The 16005-nt window shown below is 35.4% G+C and overlaps 2 protein-coding genes across 4 annotated transcripts in view; one reads left to right on the top strand and one right to left on the bottom strand.

The window, feature by feature from the left end:
- The window catches only part of LOC106474046 (tripartite motif-containing protein 2-like), a 39262-nt gene extending 25145 nt beyond the window's left edge, over nucleotides 1-14117 (top strand). Inside the window, exons 2-4 of one of the 3 annotated variants that reach the window (XM_022402426.1) lie at nucleotides 9213-9380; nucleotides 10633-12735; nucleotides 13898-14117. In XM_022402426.1, the coding sequence (XP_022258134.1) occupies nucleotides 9213-9380; nucleotides 10633-12735; nucleotides 13898-14050 (2424 nt within the window). In that variant the 3' untranslated portion in view covers nucleotides 14051-14117. The remainder of the gene's footprint in view (nucleotides 1-9212; nucleotides 9381-10632; nucleotides 12736-13897) is intronic. The other 2 variants (XM_022402427.1, XM_013934730.2) reach the window with 2 other exon arrangements.
- LOC106474047 (solute carrier family 35 member G1-like) lies at nucleotides 534-2767 on the bottom strand. Its single transcript, XM_022402428.1, has 2 exons — nucleotides 2613-2767; nucleotides 534-2342 (listed from the first exon to the last, which is right to left on the bottom strand). Exon 2 carries the CDS (start codon nucleotides 2243-2245, stop codon nucleotides 917-919), a length of 1329 nt encoding a protein of 442 aa, XP_022258136.1. The 5' UTR covers nucleotides 2246-2342; nucleotides 2613-2767; the 3' UTR covers nucleotides 534-916.
- Nucleotides 14118-16005: the final 1888 nt, after the last annotated feature.

The raw sequence follows: 16005 nt of genomic DNA, 5'->3' as shown, positions 1-16005 counted from the left end.
TTCTCAAATGATCGGGGAAGTCTGTGTGTGTTCGAGATGCCCTCTTCGTTAGTATATAAGCCTGGCAGAGAAAGCCAGCAAGGTGATGAATGAGAGAGCAGTAGTTACTTTGAGTTCCGTGTAATTTATGATTCTGTTAGTTTCGAGCTAGTGAGCCGTAAAGTGTGTGTGTTTTACACTCGTCGAGAGCGAAATTATCGAGATTGTGAATCGCTGTGATTTATAGCGTGTATTATAAAAGTTGTTAAGTTTGAAGTGACGAGAAACGTACTGACTGGGGAATTACTGTGTACAAAAAGTTTGTATCGAGGAAGAATAAACTGGTTTAATCAAGAAAGGACTTGTATCGCTGAAGATCCTCGGAAAGAATTTCTACCGGAGACAAACAAACAAGCAGATACGTAACATATCAGATACAATTGGTTGATCAAAAAATCGTTTATTATAAGTTATTTTATTACAAACTGTTAGTGATACAAAACTAAATTTACTTTAACACAAACAAATTCATTATATATATAAAGTTTTCAAAAAAAATTACCCACAGAGAGAGGCACACGTTTTAAATAAAACATTTAAAACGCAACAGCAAAACGGGAACATAACTTTAATATTTAAACAAAGTTGTAGAAAACACTAAATCCGTGATTTTTCAAAATAGTCTAAATTGGTACAGCAGCACTGTATTTAAATACTCGTAAGACGCCACTAATTAGTTTAATTTTTTATATTAATCATCGCTTAACACATACTTTACTTAAATTTTCACTTTCTTGATATTATATATATTTGACTGAAACATTTCGTTTTGCTTTTATTCTAACCATAAAGGTAACCGATTGTTATGACTTGTTCTTGTTAAAGAAGAAGGAAAGACCTTCCTTAGTTCGAGGACTATTATCAGATAAATACCTCTTCAAGCTGCCTTTTCTATTGTGTTATACGCTCGAAAAGGCTGTTTAAGAACTAAATCTTTGTCGATAAGTTTCTCTCCCTGTTTTGTCGTGTTAATCTCCTCTTCCCGTTGGCTTGGATCAAGGCAACACCAGCCCATTGCTTTAGTCATGAGGATAGCGCTAGACATTGACCCTAGATGGCGCACCCGCCGCTTGAGGTCCATATCCTGAACGCTGGAACAAATGAGTGAAAAGACGATAAACATAGCTCCAATAACGCTGAGAACTGTTGGGGTTTCTTGTTGAAAACATTCCTGTAAAACAAAAGCCCATAAAATTTCTGATGTAAGTGCGATAGAGACCTTTCCAGCTTGCTCTAGGTAGAGAGATACTACCAGAATTACTTCACTGACGAATCCTACGATAGTTATAGAGAATAAAATCGCACTCTCTGCTCCACACTTCCAGAGATGAAAATTTCTTGAAGATATGACGATAATAAGACTTAACACAATGCCCACTGCTGCCCACCAAAAACTAACCACCATAGCAGGTATAGTATTAAGTTTCCGAAGAACTACAAGGGCCACAGCTTGCGCAATGGCTCCAATTAAGGCTCCCATAATGCCTTTTATTATGTCTCCCGTATTGCTATAGGCATTGTTTTCTGACGCATCTCCTTCGTAAAAGATGGCAGGAGAAGAAACTAAAGCGACACCTGCGACAGAAAAAATCACACAAAATATTTCTGTCACCCCACATTTTTCTTTCAAAAAAATGCAACCAATAATTGTTGTGTATAAAGGCAAACTATAGAACAACAAAGATGCGTCAGCTAAAGGAAGGTAAGCAAAACCAAAGTAATACCCTGCTACTGCTATATTCCCTATCACAGAACGTACTGTAAGCTGTAGATTGGTGCGCCAGTCATACAAGACTTGATGGCTACGAATGATAATAATGGGTAGGAGAAAGACAACAGTGCCCACACTTCTCAACCCAAATATCTCGACTGGCCCAATGTTTTTAATTTCGCTAACCATCAAACCCTTGACGCTGCCCAAAAAGGCACACAATAATGCAAGGATTAGACCAAGTCGACGTTTGAAGATGCTCGCGCTTGAAGGAGTTTCAGTTATTAGTAATCTATCTGAATTAGAAGACTGGAGTTGATGAACGACTTGTGGAATTGGTCTGGAACTGACTATAAGCCATTCTTTTTCTGAGGTTTTAGATAATGATGGCCATCCCGTTTCATACATAAGTTCTTCATCAGGATTCGTATTCTGTACATTCACGTCAGTTTTTGAGATCTTGCGGGTATCCGATTCCGTCTCAGAGGCTATCATTCCCAGAAGATATAAGATCTGGTGTTTGCAGAAAAGTGTCTAACGTAGTTACCAAATTTCAAGTTTCGGATGTAACTCTGCTCTTTTTCTTGGTATTCTGAACAAAAAATAAAAATAAAAATGTCTTAAATATAACATAATAAGATAATTTAGCCTGTTTATGTCTTAAAATGGTTTCCCCCCTTTATAAATATTGATCAATAACGCTAACTATACAAATCGGGCAATTAAAGTTTTTCGTCCTTATATCTGAGGGAAGTTAAACTCACGTTTAGATATATATTTTTAAAAATGTTAGCAATTATATTAAATAGTTTTTATATTTCCGTGAAGTTGACGAGTAACACAACAATAAGAAAGCAGAGACCTATGGCTGAAATACTTTTCCACTAGTTGACGCTAAGACGAATATAGTTTTGTATATCAGTAAATGATGCTGAATGGCATACGAAAAAACACCTTGGACGTTTGCGAGTATAAGTCTTCTCAAGTGATAATCCACTACAAGTGTTGGCATTAAGTTATAAGAAAGAAGAGCAGTTGGTAAAGTCGAATATACCAAGGGAGAAACCGTGGAGGGTACAATAATCGTTTTAAAACTATAAAAAAAATTAATGTATTATTGATTGCTTCACAAAACATAGTAGTATATGCCCTTAGAATATTATTTATGGAAAAACTTAATATCCGATGTAAAATGAACGTTTTTAAATGCACACTTGTCACGTTTGTTTTATACAACTCATGCTGTTGTACTCTAGTGTGCCGTGTGAATATTTCAAAAAACACTTCTATTAATAAATGTGACCTTTGGCTTTTACTCGATGCCGTTTCAAGTGGATATAACTAGCTTCCCAACGCGGAATAGATTAACTAGAAGTGAAAAAAAAAACAAAAAAACGAATATTAGCATAAAAAGCTTTGCACTGGTTTCCAGTAACGTTGAGATTTCCTTTATATTAAAAACAAGTAATTGTTTTGTTTTCCGAATTGTTAAATGTTATGTCCAGAGTTAATTCTACGTATTTTGCCAGGAAACGTTTAAAGACTGTTATCTGTCATTGTTATTTCTCTAAATCAAATAGATGTTTACATAATACCAAATGAATAGGAACTGCACAAACACTGATATGTTAATTTAGAAATCCACAGATTCCAATAATAAAGATAAGAAAACCTGTAGTTATCTATCTTAGCTTTTTTTTTTTACATAATACCAAATGAATAGGAACTGCACAAACACTGATATGTTAATTTAGAAATCCACAGATTCCAATAATAAAGATAAGAAAACCTGTAGTTATCTATCTTAGCTTTTTTTTTATCGGGAACTACGCCTTGTTATAGCTAAATATGCTTGAAAAAAAATCAGATTCTGATTAAACCTATGGCAGGAAGAGAAGAATAAAGTACCAGCTTTGGTGGAAAGTGTAAACTGTTCAACAACAATTAAAAATTTATATAGTTTCATATTTCAAATACAGATAGAAATATTTTAACTTCCTAAATATGTTGATGTCGAACATAAAAAAGTTAAATACGTTGACATTTGAATATTCTGTCATAATACTTTTTTATCATTCTGAAAAAATGATAATTTAATATTTCTGTGTACTCCCTCTGGGGTATTTTTATAGCAAATTAGTATTCACTATAGCGATTTTGCTAGCCCTTGCAGCATTGACTAATTTGTTTTTAACATATGAAAATGTCTCGTTGTTCGTCCTTGCTTATTACGAGCTTCGATGTCCAAAGTCCAAGAAAATAAAGCTTTAGAATATCATATACTTACGCATACATAGCAGTCACGTGACTACATTTTTGGGGAGCATGATGTTTTGCTCAAAACTGCTTACAAGTTTTACATTTTTTTAAACAACTAGAATTAAAATCAAAAGAATGCTTAAAATAAAAATTCATTTTTTGGCTTACTTTTTAAAGACATAATACTTAATGATAACTATACTCGTGTATACTGATTTATTACTGCAAAGCCTACTTTCACATCAAAAGTAGACTCTTCGGAAACGAAGTCCCTCGGTGGGACAGCGGTATCTTTATAGATTTAGAACGTTAAAATCCGAAACTCAATTCCACCGGGGTGGACATAACAGATAGCCCAATGTGACTTTGCTGTAAAAACAACCACTCGGATTAGAAAAGTCTAGCAACGAAAAATTTCATAATGTTGGATTTGAAGTACAATTAATCAAAATAGAATCATATTCTATATATATATATCAAGGAGTAGTTAGAACACTCAAAAGTATAAATATACATAACTTTCTTTGTTATTAAGCGCAATGCTAGACAATGGATATTTGTGCTCTGCCCACCACGGACATCGAAACCCGATTTTTAGCGTTATAAAACCTAAGACTTACCACTGAGCTACGGGGGGGGAGTATATTTATTATCAATATATTACCTTCTTGCACTACATTTTAATGAATATTTTACTTATAAATTTGTCTGAAAAATATTTTTACCTTTCTATTAAGAGTTTCAGTTCTGTGAGCATATTGAAATTGATTAGTTTGTCAACAATATTCCTCAGCAAATTGTTAGACAATAAGATTGGTCTCCTTACAATATTCACAGTAACATAACCATCATTGAACTTTGTTACATGTGTAATTATGTAAAGGTTTCTATACGGTTATGAACTTATAAACGTGGAGGTGATTCATCTAAAAAAGCGCGAGATCACAAAAACCGAAACCTCTAAAGTTTAAAAGAAAGAGGAATGAGTCGACAGATGGCGTGATAAATTACCGAGTGACTTGTTGGGTGATGATGTTTACTGAATTTCAAGCAAAGCTACTCTAGTGGTAGCTACGATAACCAAACTAATTTCGAAGTTATATACTAGAGGGAAGGCAGTTGATCAACACCACCTACAGCCAACTCACGGGCTAGTGTAACCTATTTTAACCTCTGCTTGTGGGTCCATGACTTTGTTAGGTAGAAGGTTTCTACTGCCAGATAAGCCACACGAAGAAATGTAAACAAAAATATTGTCTATATTACAGTTAATCCCACTAGTTACTCCTGGGAGTCCTAAGTATTTTCATTAGAAAATGAAAGATTTCACCCTCTTTGTGTGTATGTGTTTTTGTTGTTGTTTGTTTTGTTTTGTTGGTGGGAGGCTGTTTCTTACGCTTATTGTTGTAACAGGAGAAATATTAAGTTAGTCAATGAGATGCAATATATGTGAACCTCACCGATAGTGAAAAGTATAAAAACTGTAATTTGAGGATAACTGCACCCATGGGTATCTCCACTGCTTAGTGAATAAATAGCCTATGCGAAAGGGTGTGGCTAAGAGGCATCTCGGAGATAGAAAAAGAGATGGGTTTCGGGTTTCTCACTTGAGTACGAAGACACAGTCAGAAAAAAGATAACGTAAGGAGAAAGCACGGGCAACAGTGGGGACGTGGAAAAGCAAGAGATAGAGAATAATCTAAAGGATATGAAAGTGGAGGCAGAGAACAACTTGCCAACATAGCCAGGCAGATGCGACGTCATGCACAGCGGTATTTTTGCAGACTTACAACGCTAGAATCCGGGTTTTGATACCCGTGGTGGGCAGAGCACAGATAGCCCGTTGTGTAACTTTGTGCTTAATTACAAACAAACAAGCGACGTCTTGTTATGTGACCTGCTTTGGCAAGGTTACGCTCACAGCCAAGACACTATGAAGCATAGTAAAGAGGTTGAGTACGTTATATTAAAAAGATTTTGGAGTTTTTCAACATTGTTAACCATTTGGCTGCGGCTGCTTAACACGAGTGCGAAATTTTTGCGAGTCGTACACCGTATACTGCACACTCGAATTCAACTGCCGGAGGCGGAACGTACCCTAAACGGCGAATCAGCAGTCAATGGGTTAAAGTCCATGTCGGCATGTTCGGTCATGTTCTGTCTGACAATCACACATCAATAGCTCTGCAGCGTAGTTTCCTTTGCAAAAGGCTACGTTGTAAGACTGTCATATCTAAAGGACACCCCTCCCCTCCTCTCTGTGCGCTTACCATAAGCCCTCTAACTTAAGAGAACGACGGTTTCTCACATACATTTAAACAGCACGATCGCACAGACAGAAATATATTGTTTCTGGTATCTATATGTTTTCGCATGGAATCTTACTATAGTGGAGTAATGGCGTGACCGTCTAGATATCTATCTATGTGTCTGAAATAATAAAGATAAATAAGCCAGAAACAACAACAAGGATAGGCTTTAAACTTGGAAGAAATGTTGGATATGACTAAAGAGCACAATCCGAACATTTTTCACGTGCAGTACTTCCAAGAAAAAACTTCTAAAAAAGCATTTTTTTTAGAAAATTTTCACTTTTTTACAATGAGGTGTGAATAGTGCGATTAATAATTACTAGCACAAACAGCCGCCCGTAGGTTTGTTTAAGTAACAAATAAGTTAACCTAATATAAATCAATTACTATATATTACAAAAGTAACTCAACACCATAAAACAGCGTGAACAGTTTTTAATAAAATACGTCTGTATTGCCATCTACTGATGAAACTTATAACTATTAGCTGCAGTAAAACTCACAATATATATATATATATAAGAGGCTAATGTCCGTCCGTCCACAAAACTCTTCCCAAAGTTTACACATAATGAAGCTTTAACACATGGTATGATATATGTAGCATTGTCAAAAACTGGATCACCTGATAACATGTTCATACTCACAAAAGAAGCAGATAATAAAACTCGCAATGTTGTACATATCAAGAAGTTCTTTGGTCACTAATAAAATGGTCATAAAGATTTCTTATATTCTATTGATTGAGATTGTCACAGTAAAATAATTGGGTCGAAAGCCCAACGACGCCTTTCGCAGGAGCTATCACAAACGGCCGCCCTTTGGCCAGCGTTTCTGTTAGTAGCATAAATAACTACGTGAAATATATGCGACGTTTGAAAGGATATGAATCTTCTTCATATGTTGTACGCTGTTAGTGTTATCTGGGGTACGTGGACAGCTTTTGCCACTGACCTTTGTCTTCGTGGAATCTCACCTGTTACAAGACGCCGAATATTGTTTACTACAGTTAGGGTCATGGACTTCCGCGAGGGGGGGGGGGCACTTGGAAAATGATGAGGATACGACTTATTGATTGTCACTTTCTGTGATGTCCAAGTGACCTAAGTTGACCCATATTCGTTTGGTTTCCAATGTCATTAAGTAAAGGGGATATCCCAGCCTTGCAAATTCTAAATCCCCAATCTGAACACATCTTTATGATCTGAGATTTTGAATATACCATCCCGAAAACGATTAATTTTCGGTAACATCATGCACACGTAATGCAGTGTTTAGAAAGTGAGTCAGCTTTAATAGTAAGCATTGATTGTTGGGTGTGGGGTCTACAGGGGAGGCTAAGGTACATTTTGGGGTAGTTTCAGGCCCAATAAGCCCGTCTCCTTACCTCCGCCCCTGGTATTTTCTGTAAATAATTAAAGTATTTTAGTTTATATATATGTCGATTCACTATATATGCCCTTACCAATTTTTGTTTACCCAAAATACTTTTCCTTTTATTCTTTAGTTAGTTCTTGTTTTATACATATTTTATGCCTAAAATTCACGAGTTACTGAAACTCTAGTAAACGTAATTCTTGATTTTCGTGGTTGTAAATGTAATGGCGGGGCCCGGCATGGCCAGGTGGTTAGGGCGCTCGACTCGTAATCTGAGGGTCGCGGGTTCGAATCCCCGTCACACCAAACATGCCAAACCTCCGCCTTTGCCTGGTCCCAAGTAACTGCAACACCTTCCGTTGGCGAGGTGTTGTTGCAGCCCTATGCTCCACTGGGAGTTTACAGGAATAAAAAAAAATGTAATGCCGACTTTATCAAACTTTTCCAATATAGTGAAAGTTCTGATATTTTCTGCATATTTGAATTTGAACATGCCATGAGAGTATAGTTTTTATGAAGCAGATTCTGTCTGAGGATTTCACTCTGATAGGTTGATACGGTAGCTTATTTTCTACACTTTTTCTTTTTCAAGAAGGCTAACCCCAAAACGCTATTACATTTATTTTACCTGCTTACAGTATTTTCGATGAAACAATTTCATCTGCTTTGTAATTGTATTGTTCAAAAAGTTTGATGCCAAAAACAATTATCTACTGTGTAACATCGGCATTTATGTTATCCAATATATTTTGAATTTATAAGTTTGAAAATATCCATTTTTGCAAGTAGCATTTCACATATTTTACGTGTTTTTTAAGTTACTGTATGTTTTTATTTGTTGAGTTTGTTCTTAATAACGCAACACAAGTTCGATCGAAAGGTCTCATGGCTTACGATTGTGTTATTATACATATGCATGAACTGCTTAGCTAACTTTTTTACAATTTCTGTAAAAATAAAACTCACCCTTAACTTTTAGGCTATATTTGTAAGTTCGATAACAAGTGGTGTACTAATTGAGACAGTTAAGAACTTTTAAGATAGTTAGTCTTAGTACATTTTTATTAGTGAGTTATTATGCACATATTGCTCTTTAGTATTAATCTTGATCTTAGTTCCGCGAAGTTTTATTTTGAGTTCTACTATTTTAAAAAGTAATTGTTTGTAAACGTAGTTACTTATTTTTAATATTTGGGAAGAAGTGTAACTTCTAAAAATTGTTGTATTTCGAAGTGTAAGCATATTGCCCAAAACTTTAATATTATGTTTTTACAACGACTAATAACGTTAATAACAGAAGAGATAAACGTGTTTTTATGTTTAATGGACGTGTTTCGGTTGTTTTTTCTATAGCATTATGGATAATAATTCACATTATGCACTTTTGCTTGTATTAAGAATTTAAAGATTACCATTTTATAACCTTGTTATTATTATAATTTCTTAAGTGTGGATAAGTTTTAGTTTCTTGTAGTTCCACTTATATATATGCAGTTTACTAACTGGTGGTTTAGCAGGAGTGCTTCAGTCTATTATACGAAGAACCCATTCTAGAAACCGAAGACTGGTCGAACATGTCATCTGGAGAGGCTTTGGAAGCACTTGCCCTTCCTGTGGTGCGTCAGATTGACTCTCAGTTTCTGAAGTGTGGAATCTGTTTGGACAGATACACAAATCCAAAGGTAGTATTTTTGCTAAGCTTAAATATACCTAGTGATTATATTATTCCAATTGGCTAGTGGTGTGATGAATATAAAAAAAAATGTAACTGAAATAATATGCGTATTTTAACAGAATTTCCCAGTGAAACAGCGGTATGTCTGCGGACTTATAACACTAGAAACCGGGTTTCGATACCCGTGATGGGCAGAGCACAGCTAGCCAATTGTGTAGCTTTGTGCTTAACTTCAAACAAACAAACTTTTCAAAATTCTTCATGATGTAAAATAATATTTCTAACAGTAGTGCAGAATCTGCTGTTTTCTTTATTACTATAAAACAGTTTAAAAATAAGAAATAAGACAAAGTTTATAGATCAATTGCATATTTTAACGGTATATGTGTGTGTGTGTGTTAAAAAATATTAGCAATCTTAACTTTACTAGTTGGTGGTAATTAAATATTTCTAAAACATGTGATAACTTAAACCAATGAAGTTTTTGTTTGTCCAAGAAGAATCTGTGGATAAAAAGAATTAAATTACGTCAAATGTAAGCTTTTCACAACCAATTTACTAGTTGGAAAAACAGTGCTAACCGCCTTAAAAAGGAAAAAGTATGTGAAGAAATATGAAACAAAAGAAATATAAATGAAATAATAGAAATAGCTGAATCCTTATTGGACTTTACTTTTTTAGACATCAAACGATTTTATTCATACACATGGGGAAAATGCTAATAGGATTTGTTTTTCCAATAAATTTTATATTATCAAAAACTTTGCCATAAATCACCGAGTAATACTATAAACATAGTGTGTATATTCCTTGAAATAACTGATTTTCTTATATTCCATTTATCAACCTCATGGAACATATGCATAAACATAATCAGAGCCTATGAGAAACATAAAAGTATTTAGTCAAATTTTATTTTTATTTTGCAGTTCTTTCATTTTATCAGTATTATTGACATCATACTCCGTTCTTTCAAAAGTATTTATATCATTATATACGACCTTTAACAACCTATGTTTCTTTTATATTGAATATAACATATAATATTATTATGTATGATTGGTATTTCTAATATTCGATTTCTAACACAATTAACGGTACGGGTGAATCTAAATTGAACTTGATAGTTTGCTGCATTTACTATTGAAATTCATTTTTTGTTTCATAAATGACGCTATCAAGATATCAGTTGTAAAATAAACTATACATTAGTCAATCAGTATTTCAATGTATTGATATTCTTAAATGTTATTTTATAGGTTCTTCCCTGTCTGCATACCTTTTGTGAAGACTGTCTTCTGAATTACATCCCAGCAGAAAGTCTAACTCTCACTTGCCCCCTTTGTCGACAGCAGTCTATACTCCCAGAACAAGGAGTGTCTGGACTTCAAAATAATTTCTTTATCTTAAATTTGATGGAGATCTTAGGTCAGCCTACAGCTTGTCAAGTCTGTGACAGTCAAGTTCCTGGAACTTTCAAATGTATTGTATGTAATCAGTTTTTGTGTGATCCATGTAGCAGGATACACCAAAAGGAAATGTCTACCAGTGAACACAAAGTTATTTCCTTGAACGAATTAGCTCTACTGGAGGAACATGAAATGTCTAAGGATCACCCTTCTCTGATGTGTCCGAAACACCAGAGCCAGACTTTAAGATTCTATTGTCGTGAATGCGAAACTGCTATCTGCGTCACTTGCACAGACATTGAACACGGCGGGCATGATACCACACGCATGCGCGAGGCTGTAGAAGAGCAAAAAGCGGTTTTAAAAAACCTTGTGGAAAAAGCATACTCTCAGATTCCAGCTTTGAAGGAGGCTATGGACTCCGTAAACGCCTTGTCGTTCATTCTTTCTGACAAGCACTCTGAAATATCTAAAAACATCTGCTATACTTTAGATTCTGTTACGGAACTTATCCAGTTGAGGAAGTCCTTTTTGTTAAATGAACTGGAAGAATGCCATAGGTTAAAACAACAGGTTTTACAGGAACAGAAAGAATATTTGGAATTTTGTATTAGCGATCTTACAAATAGCTGTGAATTTACTGAAAATGCACTAACCCACGGTAGTGATACTGAAATCTTCCTTGTCAACAAACAGATGGCCGAGAAGATTTCCGAATTTTCCGAGATGTCTGTTCAGAATATGCCGGAAGAAAATGACTACATGGTCTTTGAAGGTGCTGAATTGACAGAAGTTAAGAAATCATTAAACAATTTTGGAAAAATACTGACCAATAGTGCTGTGGCTTATGAAACTACAGCTTCCGGAGAAGGGTTAAAACAGTGTGTTGTTGGGAAACAAACTCTTGTTAATGTTGTCCTTAAAGACAGATGTGGAGATATTGTGAAAGATGGGAATATGTTGTTTGAAACAGATATCAGCTCTCCTGAACTTTCTGTCAGTTTGATCCCTGAAATATTTTACCAGAAGAATGGTAGCTATGATTTTGTTTACAGTATTTCTAAAGAAGGTGTATACAAACTTACTATCAAGTTGTTTGGAAAACACATCAAAGGCAGTCCTTTTGAAGTTAAGGCATTTGTCGAAGAAGAAAGTTCTTCCAGTGACCGACCTACAAGCTCCAAGATACCCAGAACGGCTGGAATCAGGCAACGCAGCTCCAGACGCCCATCCAGTCGCAGGTCCAGTGGATCTCAGCGTAAAAATTATCCCTTTGAAGATGATTTGGTAATGAGAGTAGGCAATAGAGGGCGCGGAAGAGGAGAATTTACTAATCCACAGGGTGTTTGCTGTACATCAGACAACAAATTTGTGATTGCAGATAGTAATAACCAATGCGTTCAAGTATTCGCCACGACGGGTGAGTGTAAGCTACGTTTCGGAATCAGAGGTCGAGGTCCTGGTCAAATGCAAAGGCCAACAGGTGTCGCTGTTACAGCTAATGGCAATTACGTTGTAGCAGATTATGAAAATAAACTATTAAGTATATTTGAGCCTAGCGGAAAGTATGTTAGCCGAATGGGTGTGGGTAAACTTTTAGGCCCAAAAGGGGTAGCGGTAGATAAGAACGGCCACATCATCGTTGTAGACAACAAAGCAAGCTGTGTATTAATATTCCAAGAAAATGGAAAACTGTTGTACAAGTTTGGCACTAGGGGGAACGGTCCAACTAAATTTGCTGGACCTCATTACGCAGCCGTAAACAGTAAAAATCAGATCATAGTGTCGGATTTCCACAATCATTGTATCAAAGTATTTGACTCTGATGGTGGATTTGTCTCAATTTTTGGTTCAAATGGAGAAGGAAATGGACAGTTTAATGCCCCAACAGGTGTCGCTGTGGACAAACAAGATAACATTTTGGTAGCTGACTGGGGAAACAGCAGAATTCAGGTATAGTATATTTTTATATTAGTATTTTTAGAATTTTCTCGCAAAGTTACATAAGAGATAACTGCGCATTGCCATTTCTAATTTTTAACAGATAGACAAGCTGGAAGGCAGCTAGTCAACAGCACCCACCGTCATTCATGGGCTACTTTTGTGTGATCGTAATAGTGCGCCCATGACCCCAAAGTGTGGAGCGTGTTTTCGAGGCAACAGAACGCGAAACATGAACCCTTGGATCCACAGCCTGGGCAAGCTAACCATTTAACTACGCCCTGCTCAGAACAGTATGGATTGGGAAAATATTGCTGTTGTTTACAAAACTAAATCTTCAAGAGAAAGGTTACAAAAACCAACGTTTGGTCGTTTTGTGATTTGACTCGCTTGTTGAAGTTTGATAAAGATTTGTAATATCAGGCCTAAATAAAGAAAACAAAATGCGCTTCATTAAGTTTTTGCAGCAAACTTATAAATAATTGTTATACAGCTCCCTGGTTCTTGTATCTTGTGGTTAAAAAATGTTGAGAATTGGGTTTTTTAAATCTTACATTTATAATTGTAATAATAATAATAATATGTCTTAATTTACTAAAAATCGTTTGTTCCTTTGTAATTAAGCACAAAGCAACACAATAGGCTATCTGTGCTCTGACCACCACGGCTATCGAAACCCGGTTTCTAGCATTGCAAGTCCGTTATGCCACTGGGGGGTAAATACTAAATATCAATCACCATATTTTAACAAATTCAGAATATTTTTGGATATAAATGAGTTAATTTAATCATGATTACAGACAAATATTCTTAAACTGTTCATTGTAAATGATAAACCTGACATGATATTGGCCAATTTTACCAAATCTGATTGTCATTTGCAATGAAAATGACAAGTTAAAGAACCTGTCATAAAACAGATAAAAAAACACACACTAAATTAGGGGCCTGGGAGGGCTTGGTAGTGAGGGCATAATAATGTTACGGTCAATTTCACTATTCGTTAGTAAAATAAATGTCCGAGAGTTGGCGGTAAATGGTGTTGACCAGCTGCATTCCCTCTAGTCTATCACTGCTAAATCATGGAGGGCTAGAACAGAGAGACCTCGTTTAGTTTGCGCGAAACTCAAAGCTAACCAAACAACTAAATTATGAACTCTAAATTTATTTGCAGGTTTTCGACAGTAGCGGATCCTTTTTGTCTTTTGTCAATACTAACGAAGATCCCCTTTATGGTCCCCAAGGACTAGCAGTAACATCAGACGGTTTTGTAGTGGTGTCAGATTCAGGAAATCATTCTTTCAAGGTCTACAGATACTTACAGTAAACTGGCTTTTATTTTTACAGGTGAGTCCTTCACATAGAATTATATATCCTTCAGAACGGTTAGCAAAAGTACGATTACGCGAAAGTAATATCTAGCATAACTTTGAGCTTATCTATAAACACATATTTTTTATCTATCTAAAAAAAATAACTTTTAAATGTATTTTCGATTGCCAGATATACCCTTTTATTATTCCGATATTGCAAAACAAATTAAAATCGTGGCAGGAATTTTGGTATAAAAAATCCACCAAAGTGAAACCTCGGGGGAGTACCAGGGGTGCTCAGAAGCTTCTGCTTCTCTTAACCCCATTCGTGATGATGGTGTGGGCTGTACATGGATTTTAGTTGGTTGAGTTTGATGGAAGATGTTATGTTGACATGATATGTTTGAGAGTGTCTGAACAACCAGTCGGTGGAGCCATGAAGAGTTGAGACAATGACAAAAAGAGGGGTAGATCGAGACTTGGCAATTCAAACGGCTACAGTGTGACAGATGGTCCTTCAGGGTGGCGGGGATCTATAAATCTAATGCCGGAGAAATTTGCTGTGGGGGTTGGGGAAAGGGAATATTCCGATATTGCTAGTTTCCTAAGGTCTAAAAATAAACACCATAACATTTAAAATGATCACCTTTCACAGAAGAGTTTGGAATGATTCAATATAGATAAAATTATTACTGAGTTTTGTTTGTTTGTTTGGAATTAAGCACAAAGCTACACAAGGAACTATCTGTGCTCTGCCCACCAGGGGTATCGAAACCCGGTTTCTAGCGTTGTAAGTCCGCAGACATACCGCTGTGCCACTGGGAGGGGTGATAATAACAGAAAAATGAAGTTTTCAGAACTTTTATCAAGTCCCTGCAACCATTCAACGTAAAACGCACACACTAATGACACTGTTTCACACTGAATGTGAAACAAACCCAAAGCATGATATTTTTTGTGTGATTTTTTCAACCAAGTAGTAGTACAGCACCTATTACTGACAGGTAATACTACATTAAGATGTAAGTCGTGTAGATAGCTGATAGACAATATTATATATGAAGTAATCCCTATGTGGATTGTTCACAGGCCCAATAGTATATTTGGTACAAGTCGCTTATAACTTACTGACAAACCTCAATACATATTCTAAGTTAGCTGTACATAAATTACTTGCAGATCTCAATACCATAATTGATGTAAGACTCGTAGATTGCTGACACACTTCAATACTATATTTGATGTAAGACGTGTAGATTGCTGACATAAATTTATAGTATAATAGAAGAAAACTGTAGATACATACTTTAATTAAACCGTCGATATTTAGTGAAACTCCAGAATTACAGAATTGGGAAAAATAAAAACAATTGTACGTTTCACAAGTATTTCATTTATTACTTGAGTTGCTAAGCGCTGTTTCGTTTCAGTCTTGTATAAGACGCTTATCGGTATTTGGTGAAACTCCATAATTGCAGAATTGAAGAAAACAAGGATAACTGTACGTCTCACAAGTATATATTAGTAATAAATAAAATAATAACTTACAATTGTTTTTATTTTCCTCAATTCTCTAAGTTGTATGTAACTTACTGACAGGCCTAAAACTATAGTTAGTATAGTTGATGTAAGTCGTATATAAGTTACTAAAATATCTTAATATTAGATTAAAAGTAAGCCATGTATAGGTCATTGACAAGTTTTGAGTTCCAATGCATTAGCGTCACACAAGATAAATAAAAATTGGGAATTTAAAAACCTTCGAATAGGGATCGCAAAAATATAAAATAAAAAGCTGAAGATACTGTAGACGTTATTTACTCAAACTACAAATTAATATTTTGAATCCATCAAATGTAATTTTAGGTAAAAGCATAGAGCTAAAATAGGGGTTTGTAGTTTGAGTAAGTAATATCTACAGTGTCTCCAACCTTGTTTGCTTAGTTTTTTTACGATCCCTATCTGCAGA

This window comes from Limulus polyphemus, unplaced genomic scaffold (genome assembly GCF_000517525.1).
Source record: "Limulus polyphemus unplaced genomic scaffold, Limulus_polyphemus-2.1.2 Scaffold6755, whole genome shotgun sequence".
In the NCBI taxonomy this organism is placed as follows: domain Eukaryota; kingdom Metazoa; phylum Arthropoda; class Merostomata; order Xiphosura; family Limulidae; genus Limulus; species Limulus polyphemus.
Note: the sequence above shows the minus strand (reverse complement) of the source record. Positions and strands in the feature narration are given on the sequence as shown.

Coding starts and splice junctions, on each gene's coding strand:
- LOC106474047 (XM_022402428.1), bottom strand. CDS start 2,245: ATGATAGCCTCTGAGACGGAATCGGATACCCGCAAGATCTCAAAAACT.